Source organism: Muntiacus reevesi, chromosome 10, assembly GCF_963930625.1.
Source record: "Muntiacus reevesi chromosome 10, mMunRee1.1, whole genome shotgun sequence".
NCBI classification, from domain to species: Eukaryota; Metazoa; Chordata; class Mammalia; order Artiodactyla; family Cervidae; genus Muntiacus; species Muntiacus reevesi.
The window spans coordinates 8847393-8870493 of NC_089258.1; the positions used below are offsets into that span (position 1 = coordinate 8847393).

General features: G+C 42.2%; 1 protein-coding gene across 1 annotated transcript in view; it reads right to left on the reverse strand.

Moving 5' to 3' along the window:
• Positions 1-17782, reverse strand: part of RASEF (RAS and EF-hand domain containing) — a 93777-nt gene extending 75995 nt beyond the window's left edge. Inside the window, exon 1 of the mRNA XM_065947011.1 lies at positions 17272-17782. Coding sequence (XP_065803083.1) covers positions 17272-17702 — 431 coding nt within the window. The 5' untranslated portion in view covers positions 17703-17782. The remainder of the gene's footprint in view (positions 1-17271) is intronic.
• Positions 17783-23101: the final 5319 nt, after the last annotated feature.

Below are 23101 nucleotides of genomic sequence, written 5' to 3' on the forward strand. Positions count from 1 at the left end.
CAACAACCCAAAACCTATGGGACACTGTAAAAGCAGTGCTAAGGGGAAGGTTCATAGCATTACAGGTTTACATCAAGAAACAAGAAAAAAGCCAAATAAATAACCTAACTCTACACCTAAAGCAATTAGAGAAGAAATGAAGAACCCCAGGGTTAGCAGAAGGAAAGAAATCTTAAAAATTAGGGCAGAAATAAATGCAAAAGAAACTAAAGAGACCATAGCAAAAATCAACAAAGCTAAAAGTTGGTTTTTTGAAAAAAATAAACAAAATTGACAAACCATTAGCAAGACTCATTAAGAAACAAAGAGAGAAGAACCAAATTAACAAAATTAGAAATGAAAATGGAGAGATCACAATAGACAACATTGAAATACAAAGGATCATAAGAGACTACTACCAGCAGCTCTATGCCAATAAAATGGACAACTTGGAAGAAATGGACAAATTCTTAGAAAAATATAACTTTCCAAAACTGAACTAGGAAGAAATAGAAGATCTTAACAGAACCATCACAAGCAAGGAAATCGAAACTGTAATCAAAAATCTTCCAGCAAACAAAAGCCCAGGACCAGATGGCTTCACAGCTGAATTCTACCAAAAATTTAGAGAAGAGCTAACACCTATCTTACTCAAACTCTTCCAGAAAATTGCAGATGAAGGTAAACTTCCAAACTCATTCTATGAGGCCACCATCACCCTAATTCCAAAACCAGACAAAGATGCCACAAAAAAAGAAAACTACAGGCCAATATCACTGATGAACATAGATGCAAAAATCCTTAACAAAATTCTAGCAAACAGAATCCAACCACATATTAAAAAAATCATACACCATGACCAAGTGGGCTTTATCCCAGGAATGCAAGGATTCTTTAATATCTGCAAATCAATCAACGTAATACACCACATTAACAAATTGAAAGATAAAAACCATATGATTATCTCAATAGATGCAGAGAAAGCCTTTGACAAAATTCAACACTCATTTATGATTAAAACTCTCCAGAAAGCAGGAATAGAAGGAACATACCTCAACATAATAAAAGCTATATATGATAAACCCACAGCAAGCATCACCCTCAATGGTGAAAAATTGAAAGCATTTCCCCTGAAATCAGGAACAAGACAAGGGTGCCCACTCTCACCACTGCTATTCAACATAGTGTTGGAAGTTTTGGCCACAGTAATCAGAGCAGAAAAAGAAGTAAAAGGAATCCAGATAGGAAAAGAAGAAGTGAAACTCTCACTGTTTGCAGATGACATGATCCTCTACATAGAAAACTCTAAAGACTCTTCCGGAAAATTACTAGAGCTAATCAATGAATATAGTAAAGTTGCAGGATATAAAATTAACACACAGAAATCCCTCACATTCCTATATACTAACAATGAACAAACAGAAAGAGAAGTTAAGGAAACAATACCATTCACCATTGCAACAAAAAGAATAAAATACTTAGGAGTATATCTACCTAAAGAAACAAAAGACCTATACATAGAAAACTATAAAACATTGATGAAAGAAATCAAAGAGGACACAAACAGATGGAGAAACATACCGTGTTCATGGATTGGAAGAATCAATATTGTCAAAATGGCTATTCTACCCAAAGCAATCTATAGATTCAATGCAATCCCTATCAAGCTACCAATGGTATTTTTCACAGAACTAGAACAAATAATTTCACAGCTTATATGGAAATACAAAACACCTCGAATAGCCAAAGTAATCTTGAAAAAGAAGAATGGAACTGGAGGAATCAACCTGCCTGACTTCAGACTCTACTACAAAGCCATAGTCATCAAGACAGTATGGTACTGGCACAAAGACAGAAATATAGATCAATGGAACAGAATAGAAAGCCCAGAGATAAATCCATGAACCTATGGACACCTTATCTTTGACAAAGGAGGCAAGGATATACAATGGAAAAAAGACAACCTCTTTAACAAGTGGTGCTGGGAAAACTGGTCAACCACTTGTAAAAGAATGAAACTAGAACACTTTCTAATACCATACACAAAAATAAACTCAAAATGGATTAAAGATCTAAATGTAAGATCAGAAACTATAAAACTCCTAGAGGAGAACATAGGCAAAACACTCTATGACATAAATCACAGCAAGATCCTCTATGACCCACCTCCCAGAATATGGGAAATAAAAGCAAAACTAAACAAATGGGACCTAATGAAACTTAAAAGCTTTTGCACTACAAAGGAAACTATAAGTAAGGTGAAAAACAGCCCTCAGATTGGGAGAAAATAATAGCAAATGATGAAACAGACAAAGGATTAATCTCAAAAATATACAAGCAACTCCTGAAGCTCAATTCCAGAAAAATAAATGACCCAATCAAAAAATGGGCCAAAGAACTAAACAGGCATTTCTCCAAAGAAGACATACAGATGGCTAACAAACACATGAAAAGATGCTCAACATCACTCATTATCAGAGAAATGCAAATCAAAACCACAATGAGGTACCATTATACACCAGTCAGGATGGCTGCTATCCAAAAGTCTACAAGCAATAAATGCTGGAGAGGGTGTGGTGAAAAGGGAACCCTCTTACACTGTTGGTGGGAATGCAAACTAGTACAGCCACTATGGAAAACAGTGTGGAGATTTCTTAATAAACTGGAAATAGAACTGCCACATGACCCAGCAATACCACTGCTGGGCATACACACCGAGGAAACCAGATCTGAAAGAGACACATGCACCCCAATGTTCATTGCAGCACTGTTTACAATAGCCAGGACATGGAAGCAACCTAGATGTCCATCAGCAGATGAGTGGGTAAGGAAGCTGTGGTACATACACACCATGGAATATTACTCAGCCATTAAAAAGAATTCATTTGAATCAGTTCTAATGAGATGGATGAAACTGGAGCCCATTATACAGAGTGAAGTAAGCCAGAAAAATAAAGACCATTACAGTATACTAACACATATATATGGAATTTAGAAAGATGGTAATGATAACCCTACATGCAAAACAGAAAAAGAGACACAGAAGTACAGACAGACTTTTGAACTCTGTGGGGGAAGGTGAGGGTGGGATGTTTCGAAAGAACAGCATGTATATCATCTATGGTGAAACAGATCACCAGCCCAGGTGGGATGCATGAGACAAGTGCTTGGGCCTGGTGCACTGGGAAGACCCAGAGGAATCGGGAGGAGAGGGAGGTGGGAGGGGGGATCGGGATGGGGAATACGTGTAATTCTATGGCTGATTCATATCAATGTATGACAAAATCCACTGAAATGTTATGAAGTAATTAGCCTCCAAAAAAAAAAGTAAAAAAAAAAAAAAAAAAATCAGTGTCTGCCAAGCTCCTGGGAGCGGAATAATGCCTGGTCCTGGGAATCTGAGCATGGAGCTCATTGGTTTCTTATGACTGAATTTTAGGACCTAGATCTGGTGGAACATTCTGGGCTTCCCTATGCCTCTCAGATTGCACCCCTGTTATTAAGCTACCAACTCAGGGACAGGAACTAGTAGTTGGGGACAGTAAAGTAAGAACTGCTCCTACCCTAGGGAGTTTTGTACTGTTACTCATTCAAACATCATCTTTGGATTTTGGAGCACAGTGCTTTTCCCACAGCTTATGCAGAAGGGAGGGAGGAGGGAAGGGAATAAAGGAAGGGAGCAGGAAGTTCATTTGCCTGGGGAAGTGTAGCAATGGTAAGTGCTGCTGTGACTTGACAGATGACTGAGGCTGGTTAAATTCAAGATGTGTCTTCCATGACGGTCTCAATGAGGTTACGGACATTTTAATGAGTGAGACTGGAGTGTGAGCATGGAGGAGTAGACACCAGGATGAATAAGCCCTCTTCTCCCAGGGGGAGCCATGAACACAAGGAGCCATGAACACAAGGAGGCAAAGCCTTTTCTTGGCAGATAGAAAAATGTTAATAAATTTTAAAGCTGCCCCAGAAAATTGGAAGTGTTTAGGCATTTGGAAACAGTATGAGGGGAATATAATGTATGTGGGATTTTTTTCAGATTTAAACAAATATTTGAAAATTTTCTAGTGCACATTTTATAAGTTGGAAGCAATAAAAAATGCTCTCTGATCTCTCCAGAGGTGATTCCCATAAAACAGGGGATCGCAAAAACAGAGTATCCGGAGAACTTTTTTTAGTAGCTACAATGGTTAATTTTATGTGGCAACTTGGCTAGGCTGCAGTGCTTAAATACTTGGTTATACATGTCTGGATGTTGCTATGAAGGTCCTTTTTAAATTAAATTTATTTTTAGTTGAAGGATAATTGCTTCATGAAGGTGTTTTGTGCATGAGATTAACATTTCAATCTGTTAAGACTTTGAGTACAGTAGATTACCCTCCAGAATGTGGGCAGGCTTCATCTAATGAGTTGAAGACCTTTAAATGAAGACTGAGTACCCCCAAGGAAGAGGTAACTCTGCCAGCCTTGGGCTGTTGTGTCACCTCGTCTCTAGGTCTCCCGTCTAATGGTCTACCCTGCAGATTAGAGACCTGACAGCCTCCACAATGGTGTGAACCAATTCCTCAAAACAAATCCAACCCTCCCCCCCTTGCTCCCCCCACACTCCCCATACTGTTCCCTAGCCACTACATCTTATTGGCTCTATTCTTTTGGTGAAGCCTACTAACACAGTGGCTTATACCACTGTACTTTCACTGGGGTTAATCACATAAACAAATGTACCAGCTTCACAGTGAATATATGCTAGCATTGCTTAAAACAGTTGAATCAAAATTGAATTCAATGAGAACTGAATTATTATTCAGTTGTTGAATAAGAACCTTAATTTTAAATATTACTCAACAGAATAGGTCACTTTTTAATGATCCAAATGCTCGCCTACAACATAATATTATAATAATTCTCATCAGGGTTCATTAGGACTGTAACAGCCTATCTAATAGATCTGTGGACTTTTGTGGACTGATATCTATTCGCCTGAAGACAGCTTATTCACTGTAACCTTTCGGCAGACAGGCAATGCATGATCCTTTTCAGTTCAGTTCAGTTCAGTCACTCAGTCATATCCTTTTAGACCAATGTAAAACCTCTGGACTCATACACACAGAATCAATCTAACCCCCATTTTCGACTTGGTGCCTTGCTTTAGACTCCCATGAATTTGTACTCACGACTAGGACTGCTCAGACACAGTGCATGTTCCTACAGCATCAATTAGCTTTCCCCTACATTAGTAGGTGAATGATGCAGAATCGGAAGTTGCATTTCCCAGCATGTCAATGCTCTGAGCCCAGGTAACAGCCACCCAATGCAAGCCTATTACCGCAGCTGAAGGCAGCTGGCTGCAAGTGGACATGGTGTTAGACACGATGCCCACTCCCTGGGGTCTTCTTGGCACAAACTGTCCACATGCTTTCTGCATTTTGTCTTGTCCCCATAACTCAGCAACCACAACTCATATACCTCCATCCATGAAGCTACCTTCACCTTAAAAAATAAACTGCAAAATGCTATACTTTCATTGTTTAAAACATTAACAGTTTTTCTGTACTGATATTCTGGACTGTTGCATGTTTGTACTAGGCATCTAATGTGACTTTTTAAAAATTGTGCTATTATTTTATTTTTTTGAGTTTTATGGATGCAAATCTGTATAGATACGGAGAGATTGGCCCCATCCCTAATTTTTTCCTCATACATCCTTTGTGTGTTTGCAAAACATCAGGTTCTTCTGAAATACAGATACTGTATTAGAGCAGAAATGTGTGACTATACTTCATTCATTAACATCCCCAACCTAACTATATCTGCCAGACTGAAGTACATGGCATGCCAACAGATTGCCAAGGAGGAAAAGAAAACATATCTGGATCACAAACATGAACACTAGTTTATGGCAAGTCCATTACAAAACATGGCATACGAATGTGTTAAAACATGGATTTTCTTCTTCTTTTTTTAGATATTTATATTGTCAAGTCTCAGAGGAGATCCAGGAATCTGTAGTTTTAAAAAATTAATTTATTTAATTGGAGGCTAATTACTTTACAATATTGTGGTAATTTTTGCCATGCATTGACAAGAATCGGCCTCAGGTGTACATGTGTCCCCATCCTGAACCCCCCGCCCACCTCCTTCCCTATTCCATCCTTCTGGGCCATCCCAGAGCACTGGCTTTGAGTGCCCCATTTCATGCATAGAACTTGGACTGGTCACCTATGTCACATATGGTAACATATGTGTTTCAATGCTATTCTATCAAATCATCCCACCCTTGCCTTCCCCCAGAGTTCAAAACTCTGTTCTTTATATCTGTGTCTCTTTTCCTGTCTCGAATATAGGGTCGTTGTTACCATCTTTCTAAATTCCATATATATGCTTTAGTACACTGTACTGGTGTTTTTCTTTCTGACTTACTTCACTCTATAATAGGCTCCAGTTTCATCCACCTCATTAGAACTGATTCAAATGCATTCTTTTTAATATCTGAGTAATATTCCACTGTGTATATGTACCACAACTTTCTTATCCATTTGTCTGCTGATGGACATCTAGGTTGCTTCCATGCCCTGGCTATTGTAAACAGTGCTGTGATGAACACTAGGGTACATGTGTCTCTTTCAATTCTGGTTTCCTTGGTGTGTATACCCAGCAGTGGGATTGCTGAATCATAAAAACATGGAGTTTCTGAGCAAACGTTGGTTGACTCCTCAAGAATTCTTCCACCTCAGCCAGGGCAGAATGTCACTCTTTTCTACAGGAGCAAGAAGTATGAGGTCACACCAGGAGATAAAACCACAGCCATCACGCCCAAGGAGATGGGCAACAGGCCGGCACCTCCTGCCACAACCTCCCAGCACTCCTCCACCTTGGGACCAGGCAGTCACAGGAGGCTTACAGCAGGTGAGACTTCCACCACTGCATCTGGATTCAGAATAAAGAACTGATTTGTGCTTGTCTGTTTTCTAACCAGACATTAAAAAACAAAACAAAAAAACACTCTAGGTTAGAGGCACCATTATAAGAAAATGGCCGCTTGAGCATACTCCATAATTGTAATGCTCACGAGGGGGTATCATGGCTGAACATTCCCATAAAATGTCCCCAAAAACTAAAATTGAAGAGTGGTTGCTTTCAGTATGTGTGGTGGGAAGGAGCACTCAGAATGTGTCATTATCACAAATGTTTCTGCTCAGTTACCTAAAAATGACAGGTACATTTAAGGGGTAACCCTTGAGGGAGCCTATATTCGGGACTGATCCAAGTAGATATGAGACATAGAGCCTCTGCAGCTATCCAGATCTCTTACCTCTGTAAAAAAAAGAAGTTTTACATTCTACATGTTTGCTTTTCTTGTGGTTAAGAAGCATATAACATAAATCTACATTCTTCACAAACTTTGAAGTGTACAGTGTTGTTGCCTACATGCCTATTTTCATGCAGATTTGTAGAACCTTTTCCATGTTGAAGGACTGAAGTTCCATAAACCCCTGAACAGCAACTCTTCATTTCCTAATCCCCCAGCCCCTGGCAATCACCATTCTACTTTCTAAAAGTTATCTACTTTAGATACCTCAGATAAGTGGAACTGTACATTATTTGTCCTTCTGTGACTGGCTTACTTCACTCAGCATAGTGTCCTCAGGTCCATCTGGGTTATCACATACTGCAGAAATTCCTTCTTTTTGTACAGCTGAGTAATTTTCCATTGTAAGTATACACCACATTTTCTTTATTCATTCATCTGTCAATGGGCATGTGAACTATTTGCACCTGCTGGCTATTGTTACTAGTGCTGCAATGATCACAGGAGTGCGGATATCTCGTCAAGATCCTGATTTCAATTTTTTTGGATATACATGCAGAAATGAGATTGCTGGATCATATGGCAGTTCTGTTTGTACTTTTCTGAGGAACCTTCATACCATTTTCCATAGTGGCTGCACCAATTTACATTCCCACCAACAATATACAAGGGTCGCGATTTCTCTACATTCTCACTAGCACTTATAATTTTGTTTTTTTGATAACAGCCAATAAGTGGCAATATTCCATTACAATTTTTAAAAAACTTATTTATTTTTAATTGATGGGTAATTGCTTTACAGTACTGTGTTGGTTTCTACCAAACATCAACATGATCTACTGCAGTTTTGATCTGCATTTCTCTGATGATTAGTGATGAGCATCTTTTCATCCTCACAAAAATCTTTTTTGACTGAAGGACAAAATATTCCAATAATGAAAGGAAATACCACTGTGTTACCAGAAAATATAACCTGTTATCACTAAAATCCCTTATTTTTATTACATGCCAATTGACTTTTTTTCATGTCTTAAATTTGTGACAAATACTTTCAACTTCAAATGACGAGAAGGAAAGACATGAGGGTAAAAGGTGTTTTGGACATCTCAGTGCTTTCAGAGCTCAGCCCTCCTCCCCCAGGGACACTCTTACAGAGCAGCATAACCGGGAGATAGAAAATACTGCACAGTAGCATCTGATGAGCCTGAACCTGGTAACTCAGGAAAGTACAAGAACATGCAAGAGCAAAAAACAGAGTAAAGATAGACTACCTTTGCGTCAAAATACTATCCCACAAACTTGGACCGGGAAGAAGAAGCCATGGCTAAGGTTCTAAGTTAGAGTGCCATGGAAGCACACATTCACGTCAACACGACCTTCAAAGCAAAGATGACATCTGACACTTGAACTCACCAGTGCACGTTCTCAGGTAGGAAACAGGGGCTGCAAACTAGGAAAAGTATCTTTCCCACTTGCGCTCTGTCCTTCACAGAGAACACAAAACTGGAAATTCCTACATAAACTCTGGATATCTTACCATCCTTTGTAAGCTGGCATCAGTGACAACACCAGGCCTATCTCCTGCACGGCAGCATGTGTGTCTGTACTCCTAGCAGACGATGCAGAGGTGGGTACTGGGCTCCAACTCCATTCCACCGGGGCAACGTTTACCTGCCTAACCCCGGAGGCCTTGGTGTCTGTGAGCTCCCAGTCCATCACATCAGCCACAGTCCACCAGAGGGACTGAGGAGATTATCTGATCAGAGCCGAGAGTCTCTCTTGTTGGAACTGTAACACTAACACACAAGATAACTGCTCTACTAAAGAGAAGAATAAACTCCCTGAATTTGGTTCATCTGCATGTTTCCTGACTTCCACTGAGAGCTGGACACAGACATTGTGATTTTCCCTCTTCATTACATTCCCTGGTGCCATCACCTCTGGAGAGAGAGCAACTGGCCAAGAAACTTTGATTTTTTGACTGGATACAATTTTAAAGCACCCAGTTTCTAGTGCAGTCCCAGGCACACATGGATTACAAAAGTGTTTTAAATGAAACAGTGAATGAATGACATAGGAAAAAGGCAAGAAGAATTTCTTTTTTGGGCAAATAAGAAAAATGATCCTTAAGACTGAGAGCAATTTAAGTTGAACTTCTTCCACAATATTGACATTATGCCTTCAATTTATTATTTTTTAATTCCTTAATTAATTTTAATTGGAGGCTAATTACTTTACAATATTGTAGTGGTTTTTGCCATACACTGACATGAATCAGCCATGGGTGTACATGTGTTCCCCATCCTGAACCCCCCTCCCACCTCCCTCCCCATCCCATCCCTCGGTCATCCCAGTGCACCAGCCCTGAGCACCCTGTCTCATGCATCCAACCTGACCTGGCGATCTATTTCACATATGATAATATACATGTTTCAATGCTATTCTCTCAAATCATCCCACCCTCGCCCTCTCCCACAGAGTCCAAAAGTCTGTCCTATACATATGTGTCTCTTTTTCTGTCTTGCATATAGTGTCATCATTACCATTTTTCTAAATTCCATATACTTATATACATATATACAAATACTGTATTGGTGTTTTTCTTTCTTACTTACTTCACTCTATATAATAGGCTTCAGTTTCATCCACCTCATTAGAACTGATTCAAATGCATTCTTTCTAATGGCTGAGTAATATTCTGTTGTGTATAGGTACCACGGCTTTCTTATCCATTCGTGTGCCGATGGACATGTAGGTTGCTTCCATGTCCTGGCTACTGTAAACAGTGCTGTGATGAACACTGGGGTACACGTGTCTCTTTCAATTCTGGTTTCCTCGGTGTATATGCCCAGCAGTGGGATTGCTGGTTTGTATTATGCCTTCAATTTAAATGACGAACAAGACTGATATGCAATGAAAACCAGGCTAATGTTTTCCATCTTATAAAGTTCTTGAGGATTTCAAGTTCTTTTGGAACAGTATTTCTCCCACTTGATAAACATGTAGGCCTTACTAAAGAAAATATGGATTCCAGAGGTGACATAAATACTGTTTATATCATGCCACTTAACTATGAACAAACATAAACCAGATATAAACTCCTTATCCTTACAGCTCCCAAGCATTTATGTGACCAACACATGTTCGGAAAATCAAGAGAGTAAGAATGAGCAACATTTATTTAACCTGACAAGGGACACTCCGCTACTGAAACCACAGCCCCAAAGCCACTGCATCATGGCCCTGGAAGCCTGCGTGCTGCACTCTCCAGCCACACTCACAGGATCAAAACCCTGTTCCCCAATCACTTTTTGACTGAGAACGCAGACAACCCAGCCCTCTGTGTTGCTGGTCACTTTCAATTTACATGGACACGTCATCTACACTAGGCCCACAGCTGTGCCTTCCTCACCAGCCCAAGACAAGGAACAGAGTGGTGTGGATGCCACACAACCCTAAACGCCACAGAGGCAGGTTCTGAAACAGTCAAATCTGTCACGTTACAGTCATCTAGGTGATTCCAAATCTGCTCAAATTAATTTGTTTTATATTATCAGATAATGATAACATAAAATGAAAACAAAACTGTTTAGTCTTTTAAGATTCCCAAGCACACATGTAAAGACCCAAAGGTCCCCCAATTTGAGAAACACTCTTGCCATGAAATGTCTACATTTTGGAGATGTGCCCAAATGCATTTATTATACTGCATCTCAGCTCCTTTGGGTGTCAGAAACTCCTAGGTATTCAAAAAGGTGAGACAATAAGCTCCTTGAAGGTCAGGGTCAGGTCTGCAGGGAGTCTCTCTAGTGCCTGGGACACTGGCAAGCACATGAATACTGGGGGAATTAGAGAAAGAATGAGAGAAACATGCCTGAGCTACTGCATCTATATGTCTTGCTTTTATAAGGCATATAGACGAAGGCCTCAAGAGTTAAAATTCACCTTTCTCTTTTTATAATTACTCTGACAGAAGCAATTATAATTTGGAAGGCCCCACATATTTACCAGTTGAAGCAATGAAACTTTTTTTTTGAGGAACTAACATCAAAGAAATCATACATGTCATTCCGTCAATACAACTTTCCTCTGGGAAACAGTGTTTACTTCCCATTTTAAAACCTGATATGAGACAAAGAGAGTTAGATAGGAGCAGCCTGAATACCCACAATAAATCATCTCTTCCCATTTCTACCCTCCAACAATAGACTGCAGTCAGGTACAACTAAGCTTTAACAAGCTATACGAGAAGCAAGAAAGTATCTTATGTATATCCTCTTAGGAGAAAAATGCAGACATCGGAATTACCTTGGCACCCTAACCTCACCATCATCTAAAGGCTCTGCCATCGGCCTCTATGCTTCCATTCCAGGAAGATTAGCCAAATTCGGCTACTTCTGTTTTACAAATAAAATCAAATCATATAACCTGGCAAGAAATCCAGAAACAGGTTTTACACATTCAAAGTGATAGGATTAGCACGACTGAATTTCAACAATGATTTAGGAGAGGAGTAAGTGAAAAATTCAGGCTAAAAGACAAGCTAGAGAGAGTCTGTAGTTCTTGGAGAGTAGTCTTTCAATGGCATCCCATCTCAGGCATTTTACTTGGTACCTACATCATAAGGGCAGAGCAAACAATCTCTCCTCAAAACCTGACAGCAGGGCTTTGAACAGTCAGTGAGATCTGAGGTTCAGAGCAGCCCCCTGTCCATATGGCCAAAGCTGGCAGTCCTCTAAGGCTGGGAAGGCCAGAATACCTTTCTGGGACCAGGAGGCCAAAGAGAAACTACCCTGAGATGAAATTCCAATATCAGAGCCAGGAGGGGCCACCACCAGGAAGCAGAGATCATAAAAGGTAAGCCACACAGAGATACCTGCTGGGCCCAGGAGTAAGGTTTGGAAGGTTCAATGAAGGGCTGTGGTTTTAACAGACAGGTTTCTCCCACTCAGCAGTAGGGTAATAATACAGATAATTGTGAAGAGAAAAAACAAAAAGCAACAGACAAGCAACAGTTAGAAATAAAGACATATATAATCTATATAGAGACATACAGGCACATAAAATATATAAAATATATGTATTATACACACACACACACACACACACGTGGGCTTCCCAGGTGGTTCAGTGGTAAAGAATCTGCCTGCCAATACAGGAGATGCCAGTTTGATCCTTGAGTTGGGAAGACCCCTAGAGAAGGAAATGAAAACTCACCCCAGTATTCTTGCCTGGGAAACCCCATGGACACAGGAGCCTGGCAGGGCTACAGACCATGGGGTCGCAGAAGAGTCAGATATGACTTAAGTGTCTAAACAGAAACAACACTACACACACACACACACACACACACACACACTCCCAGTTCTGAATGAAGAAAAGTCAGAAAACCTCTGGAAAGCTTGTGGCTAGCACTGACAGGCCCCAAAGTTAGTGCCAAAGGTAAGCATCACACACAGTCAAAAACATCTCCGAACGTCTTCCAGGACTGAGGTCCAACCCAGTCTGGTACCTCAAGGCTAGAGCAAATCTTTACTTCTGGATGAACACCAGACATGACTGGTCACATGAGTGACAAATATGTTTATCTTTAAACACTACAAACGCCATCCAAAGCACCAGATGCTCACATATGGAAGATATTTTTAAGAGTTGCGCTCAAGCAGAGAAGAGCTAATTTAACTCTTGCACCTCAAGCTGACTCAGGGCCAGAAGCACACTGAGTGGGAAGAGAGGGGAAACTGAGGCACTCTCTAATCAGTCATCTAATCAATCTAATCAATAACTGTCTCTCCATCTGTCTGCTGGTCTCCTGCCTCCGGTCACCCTGCCCTCCCCACGCTGGGTCTCCAGCCCTCTCCCTGGGTTTACCTCTCTCTAGGCATCCCTCTCTCCTCTCCCATTTCCATCTTGCCAAGCACCATATCATGAAGTGGTGAAGTGGGCTTAGGAAGCAACTGCACTGTTAGAAAAGACGACGATCAGAGCCCTAAAGTGGACCCCAAGAATGGGAAATGTAAAGGAAAGTACGCCTCCGCCTGCTGTAGCTTCGTCCTACAAGTTAAATGGCATTGGTGTCAGCTGTTGTATTTCCACTCCATTTTGGTTGCCATCCTCATAGTTACACAGACATGCTGAAGCAAACTGTTTTGATGATCCACGTAACAGTTCACATGTGGGTAGTTTTGGTTCTTCTCAATTAAATTTCTTGTTTCTAAATCATTCAACAAAAGACTTCTTTAACACTGTGCACGTGGAAAGGGCACAGACCATGTGAAACAACTGGACACGTGGGTCTAATTTTGGTGCCTGAACAAACCCCAGCCTAACCCTGGCTGGCAGGTCATCAGCTGTGTGAACCCTTATTACACCAGAGGCACCCACTCTGGGTCTGCTCTAAATACTGTGGCAAAACTCGTGCCCGTTCACAAGTCCATTGTGGTTCTGGTGCCAGCTGGACCCTTGTGCTTCTGTTTATGAGAATGTGGGGTTCTAAATTATTAATCAGTCCACAAATGACACTCAAAGTTTCTACAGATGGAACTGAGAACACTCTGAAAAGTTCTGGCTCTGACTAGACAAGAGAGATGAATTCCTGCCATGCCCCCTTCTTGGTCAAATGGTCAATGCATGCACGCATGCACACACACACACACACACATGCACGCATACACCTTGTATCTGTCTCCCCTTGCCAATCTCGGGACATATGAGCTCTCATCAGGAACTTGCAAATACAGGGAGGGAACCAACAAAAGAAATGAAGAGAATGCATACAGTATGAACTAACTGCATTCTCAGGATATGAAGCAAGGAATCAAAGAACACTGAACAAATATTTATTGAGTACTCACTGTGTAAAAACCTTCCTTTCACCAAGATAATGCCTGTGGCCCCAGAAATTGGCTCCACTAGGTGGTTACAAGTCTGCTCTCTATTTCTCCTCAGACATTCTCTCCCCACTTCATGAATTTTTCTTGGCCTGATGCAATCCTCCTTCTGGAATTCTCTTACATAACTACACTGCCCTGCTCATTCTGGTTTCACCTGGCGGCTGACCTTCTTCCAGCTTACCAGGAAGTGGCCATGGCCCATCCTGACCCTCTGGACCATCGACATATGTCCATCTCAGGTTAACGGGTCACGTGGCTACTCAGCACGCTTCCCTCCCCAGGCTTCAAGACAAGGACTCCCTCAGTTTTCTAAGAGAAAGTCAACTGATGAGGGTATTAACACATATCACAGAAACCATTTTTATTCTTTCACAGTACAAATTATTTTTCTCTAATATCACAATTATCAATGACTGAGGAGTTTAACCCAAATTTGCTTAACATTTTGATCTAAGAGCTTGAATGATCTTTGAAATGGAAATCACCACCACCAGCTTTGCCTCTATAGGAACCAAACATTCTTATATCTGATATCTGTTCTCCTCAAATTGTACATGAACACTCCCCAAAGACAGGCATGGGACAGGGTGCCATCTGGAGGAAGATGGAGTGCCAGGAGGGAAATTAAAGCACCAGGTGAAATGGCACACCTTCCCAGAAACAGGTTTTTCTCTGGAAGAAAATATTTTATGTTAAACCAAGTCCCAAGATATTAAACAGTAAAATGAACAAAAGCATGACTTCTCATTTGAGATAAAAATTCAAAACTTCAAACAAAGTTCCCGCTTGCTGGCAGTCTCTTGGGCTATGCCCACAACTCGTAGCATGCTAAGTCGCTTCAGTCATGTCTGACTCTTTGCAGCCCTTTGGACTGTAGCCCGCCAGGCTCCTCTGTCCACGGGATTCTCTAGGCAGTTATACTTGAGTGGTTGCCATGCCCTCCTCCAGGGGATATTCCCGACCCAGGGATCCAACCCCAGTCTTGTGCAACTCCTACACTGCAGACGGATTCTTAACCACTGAGCCACCGGGGAAACCCACAATACGTGGAGTTTCCTGCAAATAATTTTTCCGCTTTTACATGCCCTCTAAGGAAATTTTTGAGAAACATTTTACTCACACTATGAACTTCCTGAGGGCATGAACCACAGTCTCCTGCTCTTTGTCTCCAAGGACCTAGGACAGTACCTAAGATAGTGGTTGGCACAAAGGAGGCACTCAATAATGTTTGCAGAATTAATTTGGCTAAAATAATGACAATGGCATTGTCAATAACAATAGATTTTTATCAAGTTTGGATGGGAGAAAGAGAAGGTGAATAGCTATGTGACGAGGTGGAATAGAAGGAACCCAATTTACCCAAACAGCTAATGGCTGCCATAGAAACAATCAGATGAAGCGACTCAGTTTAGTTCTTCAACAAGTACAGGAAGGCAAATATTGTACTTGCTAATCTCACAGAAGGCGGGGGTGGGGCTGAGGACACAAGGCTATCAGGTGACACTGGTGCCATTAAATTTAATAGGTTCTCAAGAATCGGAAAGGCACTGTGATAAGAATAATGCCACCAATAATATTAAGTCCTGGTTGTATGCTGACCTTAACAAGATAATTTTGATCATTTAGAGGCTGAGTCAAATATCTGCTGCTGAGACCTGACAACTCTGAAAAGTAGTTTGGTGTGTGTGTGTGTGTATAAAATATGCTGTGGGTGTACCTTTTCTTATTCTTAATATTGTTACCTTTTTTACCTAGCTGAACCCAAACCAAGTTACAGATGGAAGCTGATTCAAAATATATATATATTTTTTTATATTCAAAGTTTTTTTTTAACTTCCCTGAATGGAGACACTGCATTTTCACTCATTTGTACATAATAGGAAAGATGGGTATCACACCCACTTTCTCTACACAATCCCTCTTATACTGCAGTGAGTCACTTTCCATGGCCAGTATTGCCTGAACTTTTCAAACTGGAGGGAGAAGGAGCTGGGCGGGGGAGGAAGTGAGAACTCCGAGCCCCGCAGGTGTAAGCCGTGAACGGGTGAGCCAGGTCACTGCTGCCTTCCAGGGCTATTTCCTTTTCTCAATCTTCTTTGCAGATATGTGAACTGCCAACCAAAATGATGCCTTTCAGATCTTCCCAACAATGACAGCCAGAGACCCATACAATTTCAATGAAAATCCAGAGAGCAGAAAAACATTTTATAGTAGTAAGATGTTTGTAGCGCCCGAGAAAGATGTGAGAATGACTCTAGACATACGACTCCAAGCAGAGACAGATGCAAATTAATCTCAATAAAACCTGAGTATCTTTCCCACCAAGTCCTGAACCTGCAGGCATCCCCCTTTTGCCTGAAAAGTAACTTGATCCTGTGCTATTTCTGTCAGAGCCACAAGAGTAGCTTATTGTGTGATTATATCATTTTATTCTGTGGTATAAAAAGTGAGAGTTTTTCAGTTCACAACATCCGGGATCAAATACTGCTTTCAGCAACTGGACAAGTCCCTTAACGTCTTTAGGTTGAAATTGCTCCATCAATCAAAGATAAGAAAGTCCACACCCAAAGTTATTCTGAATATTCAACGAATGAACTTGTAAAATGCTCAGTACGCAGCAGAGATGAATATTTGTGTGCAGCAAAACAAATGCACGCCAAGGTTTTGTTTTCTACGTAGCAGGAGAAAATACCAAAAACTATTATAGAGAATGCCAAATTGGCTAGCGGCCCGGGTCACCGCTCGGGGCTGCCCTTGCGGGTGCAGCCTGGATACCAGGAGTAGGAGACGATATAATCAAGTCGCTGAGGTTTGGGGAGCACTCCTAAACCAGTGTCCCGGAAGAATCTCCGGACGCTGTGGGTTACACCCTGGCCTGTGTAACTAACAAAGTGCCCTCTGCAGCTGAGCGGATTCTCGTGCCTTAAAGGGTCTCATCTGGGAAAAGTTAAAATGAATCAATAAATGCAGACAAGAGAGGGCCTGAGGATCCACGGGGTCTGCACACTCCGAAGGTAACGGGGAGAGATGGCAGGGTCCCCGGAAGGACAGGAAACACCACCGCCACCTCCAGCCCTCCAAACCACACTCTACCTGGGGATGAACTTGACCTCGTCCCCGAGTCGCTCCTGGAAGTCCTGCCAAGCCTGGCCGGAGCTCGCCGGGTCCCAGGGAGCGGCCAGAGCCGCCGCCGCGACCTCGTCGCCCTCGTCCTGCTCGCCGGACCCGGGGTCGGACCCCACCCGGGCCGCGGCGGGCGCGGGCTCCCGCGGCCCCCAGCGCCGGGGCGGACCCCCGCGGCGGGCCCCGCGAAAGCCGCGCGCGAAGTCCTGGAAGGTGATGGCACCGTCGCGATCGGCGTCAAGCCGCTGGAACACGGCCTCGGCGTCGGCCGGCCGCACGCGCAACTCTGCGCACAACGCGCGGAACTCCTCACGCTCCAGGCGCCCGGAGCGGTTCGCGTCGCAGGCGGCGAAGACGGAGCGCAGCCGGGCCAGCTCCTCCAGGTCCCCATCCGCCTCCATCCCGCTCGCGAGGGCTCCGGGGCGCGTGGCCCACCTCGGCTGCGGCAACGGCGGGGAGGTCCGGGGCCACCTGCTGCCGCCGGGAGCTGAGGCGAGTTCGGCGAGTCGGGCAGGTTAGGCCACTGGCGCGGACGTCGGGGCGGGGCGAAGCGCCTGAGTGGGTCGGTACTGTGCGCTCCGACGCGGCTTCGCGCGCCGACCTGGGCCGGCTCTGCCAGTCCCAGAGCCCTGCGAGCGCGCCTCTGGCCACCCTTGGCCCGCTCAGCAGCGCCTGCCGCGACTGAGAGCCCTGCGCGGCCGCACGCACTGGCCCGGAGGCGCCCGGCTCCGCCCCGCCAGGGAGGAGGAGCGCCCGGCTCCAGTTCCCACGCTTTCGTGTGCAGTGCCCTGGAGCCTGGGTTTGGGGCTCCTAGAGTTGGGGGTACCCGGTTGGAACTGGGGGGAGGCAGTAGCGTTGCCAGGCCCTTGGCGTTTTTGCTCGGGTAAATCGAGCGCTGGTATGAGCAGCTAACTACTGGATAGAAAAAGGAAAGGAAAGTTAGGGGTAGGATTGCAAATTAGTTAACGTTATGTGTATTTTATTATTTTCTGATTCTGGAAACATCTGCATATCCCAAACCAAAGTGTGAGATTTACCAGAAGACCCCGTTCTCTGATGTTACGGGCTTTCTTTTTAAAAAACATTTATTTTTGACTGCGCTGGGTCTTCGTTGCTGTGTGCTGACTTTCTTGCCAGGAGATGGGGGTTTCTCATTGCCCTGGATGCTCTTCTTGCGGAGAACGGGCTCTAGGATGGGGTCTTAGCTGCCCTGTGCATGTGGGATCTTCCTGGACCAGGCATGGAACCCATGCCTCGGCAGGCTGCTTCTCAACCACGGGGCCACCAGGGAAGTCCCGTGGCCTTTCTTTAATGCATGTCGGTCCAACTAGTTAATGCACATTGGGAATCACATAGATCTTCCAGATCCTCAAATCCTAGTAAGTTTTCTCAGTCTTTGTGTCCTCAGTCTGAGAGAAAATTAACCAAAATCTTTCAGGCAGCAATATTTAAACAAGGACTGAGGTATTAATAGCTTTTTTTCTTTAAACAAATCTTATGTAAATTAGGCAGTTGTATGTTATCCTTTGATCTTAAACATTTATTTCAACAGTACTATTATGTCTTTGATATTGGCTGCTTCCTGGGTATCTGATCTTTAAAATTCATCTATTTTTATCCTTTTAAAAAAATCTTGTCTTGTTTCTGAGAGACCCTCACTTTGTCATATGACTTATGTGTATGTTTCCTTTATCTGTATGTTTTCTCACAGCCTGTGAAAATGCATTTGGATAATTTTTACTTTATTCATATAAAGTCCCTCCACTCTTAAGACTTTCTTTTATTTACTTTCACTTCTTTTAGTTATGACTCTGTAGTTAATTTCTTTTCATTCTCAGTTCAGTTCAGTCGCTCATTTGTGTCCAATTCTTTGCTACCCCAGGGACTGCAGCATGCCAGGCTTCCCTGTCCATCACCAACTCCTGCAGCTTGCTCAAACTCATGTCCATTGAGTCAGTGATGCCAAAACCATCTCATCCTCTGTCATCCCCTTCTTCTCCTGCCTTCAATCTTTCCCAGCATCAGTGTCTTTTCCAATGAGTCCGTTCTTCGCATCAGGTGGCCAAAATATTGGAGTTTCAGCTTCAGCATCAGTCCTTCCAATGAATATTCAGGACTGATTTCCTTTATGATGGATTGGTTGGATCTGCTTGCAGTCCAAGGGACTCTCAAGAGTCTTCTCCAACACCACAGTTCAAAAGCATTAATTCTTTGGCGCTCAGCTTTCTTTATAGTCCAACTCTCACATCCATACATGGATGTGACCTTTGTTGGCAAAGTAATGTCTCTGCTTTTTAATATGCTATCTAGGTTGGTCATAACTTTTCTTCCAAGGAGCAAGTGTCTTTTAATTTCATGGCTGCAGTCACCAAATGCAGTGATTTTGGAGCCCCCCAAAATAAAGTCAGCCACTGTTTCCACTGTTTCCCCATCTATTTCCCATGAAGTGATGGAACCCGATGCCATGATCTTCATTTTCTGAATGCTGAGTTTTAAACCAACTTTTTCACTCTCCTCTATCACTTTCATCAAGAGGCTCTTTAGTTCCTCTTCACTTTCTGCCATAAAGGTGGTGTCATCTGCACATCTGAGGTTATTGATATTTCTTCAGGCAATCTTGATTCCAGCTTGTGCTTCATCCAGCCCAGTGTTTCTCATGATGTACTCTGCATATAAGTTAAATAAGCAGGGTGACAATATACAGCCTTGATGTACTCCTTTTCCTATTTGGAACCAGTCTGTTGTTCCATGTCCAGTTCTAACTGTTGCTTCTTGACCTGCATACAGATTTCTCAGGAGGCAGGTCAGGTGGTCTGGTATTCCCATCCTTTGAAGAATTTTCCACAGTTTGTTGTGATTCCACAGAGTCAAAGGCTTTGGCTTAGTCAATAAAGTAGAAGTACAGGCTTTTCTGGATTCTCTTGCTTTTTCGATGATCCAGTAGATGTTGGCAATTTGATCTCTGGTTCCTCTGCCTTTTCATTTTCTTTTCTTTTCATTCTGGATTCTCTTTATTCTTATCACTTTGATTGTTTTCAATATAATAAAAATAGAGAATTTGACTGATACTTCCTCAAGCAGATGTTCTTAAACAGAAAGTTAAGTGCTAAACATCAGACGAACTGTTTCTTCTTGAATAGTACAATAGATAAAGTCAACTCACAACATCTGTCAAGCTGTAATTACCACTGATAATTGCCATCTGTAAATTTAACTGGTAAATTGCATGTGCATGCATTGCTTCAGTCATGTCTGACTCTGTGCGACCCTATAGACTACAGCCTGCCAGGCTCCTCTGTCCACGGGATTCTCCAGGCAAGAATACTGGAGTGGGTGGCCATGCCCTCCTACAGGGGATCTTTCTGACTCAGGGATCGAACCTGCATCTCTTAAGTCTCCTGCATTGGCAGGCAGATTCTTAACCACTACTGCCACCTGAGAGGCATTCCATTAGAAGCTCTGGCCTTAGCAATCTAATCACTAAGTGAATATAGTTCTATACAAGTATATGGTAGTACACTGAAATGAGTTTTATTATTAGTTCAATATAGATTGTTACTGATTTTGAGTTTATGTGCTTTCTTGCTTATTCTAAAAGTTGATATTTTTTTCCCTGTTAAGAAATGGCTAGCTTGGTAATGACTTTAAAGCTTTATAAATATACCTAAGTTGAATGTTTGAAATATTACCATTATTCTGTTAACAATAAATATGTGTATTTTTCAAAATAGATAAGTTAATGATTTTTTTTTTTTTTGTTACTGCTTAGGCAGAAGTCTTTTTTAAAGACTGCTCATGCAACTTCCTTCCTTACCTCACTCTGATCTTGGCACTCAATTCTGAATTCTTGTATTCTTTGTTCTGTTCTGTCCTTCCAGTTAACCCCTTCATTGAAAAGTCATCAAGAAACAGGGATTATTACAAGTGTCTGTGTACATCGTCTCATTTCCACTGATTCAAATCTATTCCAGACCTACTATAACAGTTATCCCTCACGACTTAACAGCACAACAAACACCTAGTGATTTAAAATATCAGCCATTTTATTTGTTCCTAATCTTATTGCCCTCAACTTGAGCAGGGCTCCAGTGCAGGCGGCTTTTTTGCTGGCCTGCCTAGAATCATGTAGTCCTGGTAGGTTTACCATGATTGCATGGTCTTCGAGCGCCTCATTCATATGTCTGAAGTTGGTGCTGGCTGTTAGCTGGACATAGGTCTGCAGGAGGCTGGCTCCAGCTTTGTCACATGGTGGCAGTGTCTTAAGAGGGTTAAGTCCCAATGCACAGCTGCTTTTCAAGCCTCAGCTTGTATCATGTTTGTTGATATTCCATTGATCAAAACTAGTGACATGGCCAAGCCCTAAGTCATTAGAGGAGGAAATTATACAAGGTCATGGGGACAGGGAGATGCACTTTATCGGGGGCCTTACTATAACAATATACCATGCCCAGCCTCTGATACATTCTCTCAGGCTCTTGTCCTGCTGGTCTCTCTCTTCATTCTATTGGGTTGACCAAAAAGTTTGTTCAGGTTTTTGTAAGATATTATGGAAAAACCAAAATGACTTTTTGGCCAACCCAATACAAACACAGAGGGACAGTCCTTCTGAAATGCCGGTTATTCTGTCATTCTGGGGCTCAGTGGTTCTGAATTAGTGATAATTTTGTTCTCTAGGAAACATTTGGCAATATTTGGAGATATTTTTGGTTATCACAATTCAAAATGTGGGAGATACTGCTAGTATCTAGTAGGTAGGGGCCAGGGATGCTGCTAAACATCCTAGGATGCACAGGCTCAGCCACCCATAACAAAAAAATAATCTGGTTGAAAATATCAGTAGTCGTGAGGTTGAGAAAGCCTGCACCCTAGCTCATCAACCTCTAGAGGGGATTCTCTCAATAAAAGGAGAATCCAAGGTAATCTCTTCATCTGGGCATCCCAAATCCTCTACAGTCTGGCCCCTTACATATCGAAACATCTTTCCCTTTAATCTCCATCAGGGCTCCTACTGTCCACTAGATATGCCACACTTGATCATAAGATTAACTTAATAGCTTCTCATTGTCATGACAAAATGAAAATATCAAACACCTTTTAGTTTTTTTCTCTTCTGCCAAATCAAACCATATCTCAGCTTCAGGGGAAGGGTTGGATCCTGCTTTTCCTACCAGAGTTTCTATAGTTTCATTGTGACCTGTCACTTATAAGGACACTGCTGAGCATGTGTTACATCAGCTCAGGCCACAGAAATGCTTTCTCCTTTTCTTTTTAGTCTTTTTCACAGTTTTATTTTTCATACTAAAACTGATTCATCTGGAATTTTATTTTGTATCAGGTGTGAATTGTAGGTTCAACTTTGTTGTTTCCTGACTTTCTACCTAGTTTATTTCTACACTGTTTATTTAACAATCTCTTATTCATGGATTTAAATACCACCTTTAGCATATACTAAATTCCTGTACATATCGGAGTTTATTTCTAGACTTTCTAGTCCATTTGTTGAGGAATCATTCACATCTTGAGCTTATAAAAAGATTCCTAAAGGAGCCCTATTGAGTTGCCTTTTGTATTTTTAAGTGTTTAAGTACCTCACGAGTACTTAGGAATGCTTTTGAATATTTCTAGCAATATACTCAGGGGAAGGCAAAGGTTATATAATCTGTCTCGAATTTTTTTTTTTTTTAAGAATTAGAGGAAAGAGAGGAGAAGAAAGAAATAGGAGGCATTTCTTTTCAGTTTTAGTGTCCAGAAACAGCTAGTGAGGAATTAGAGATAACAGAGCAGCCTTTGAGAGCCGGTG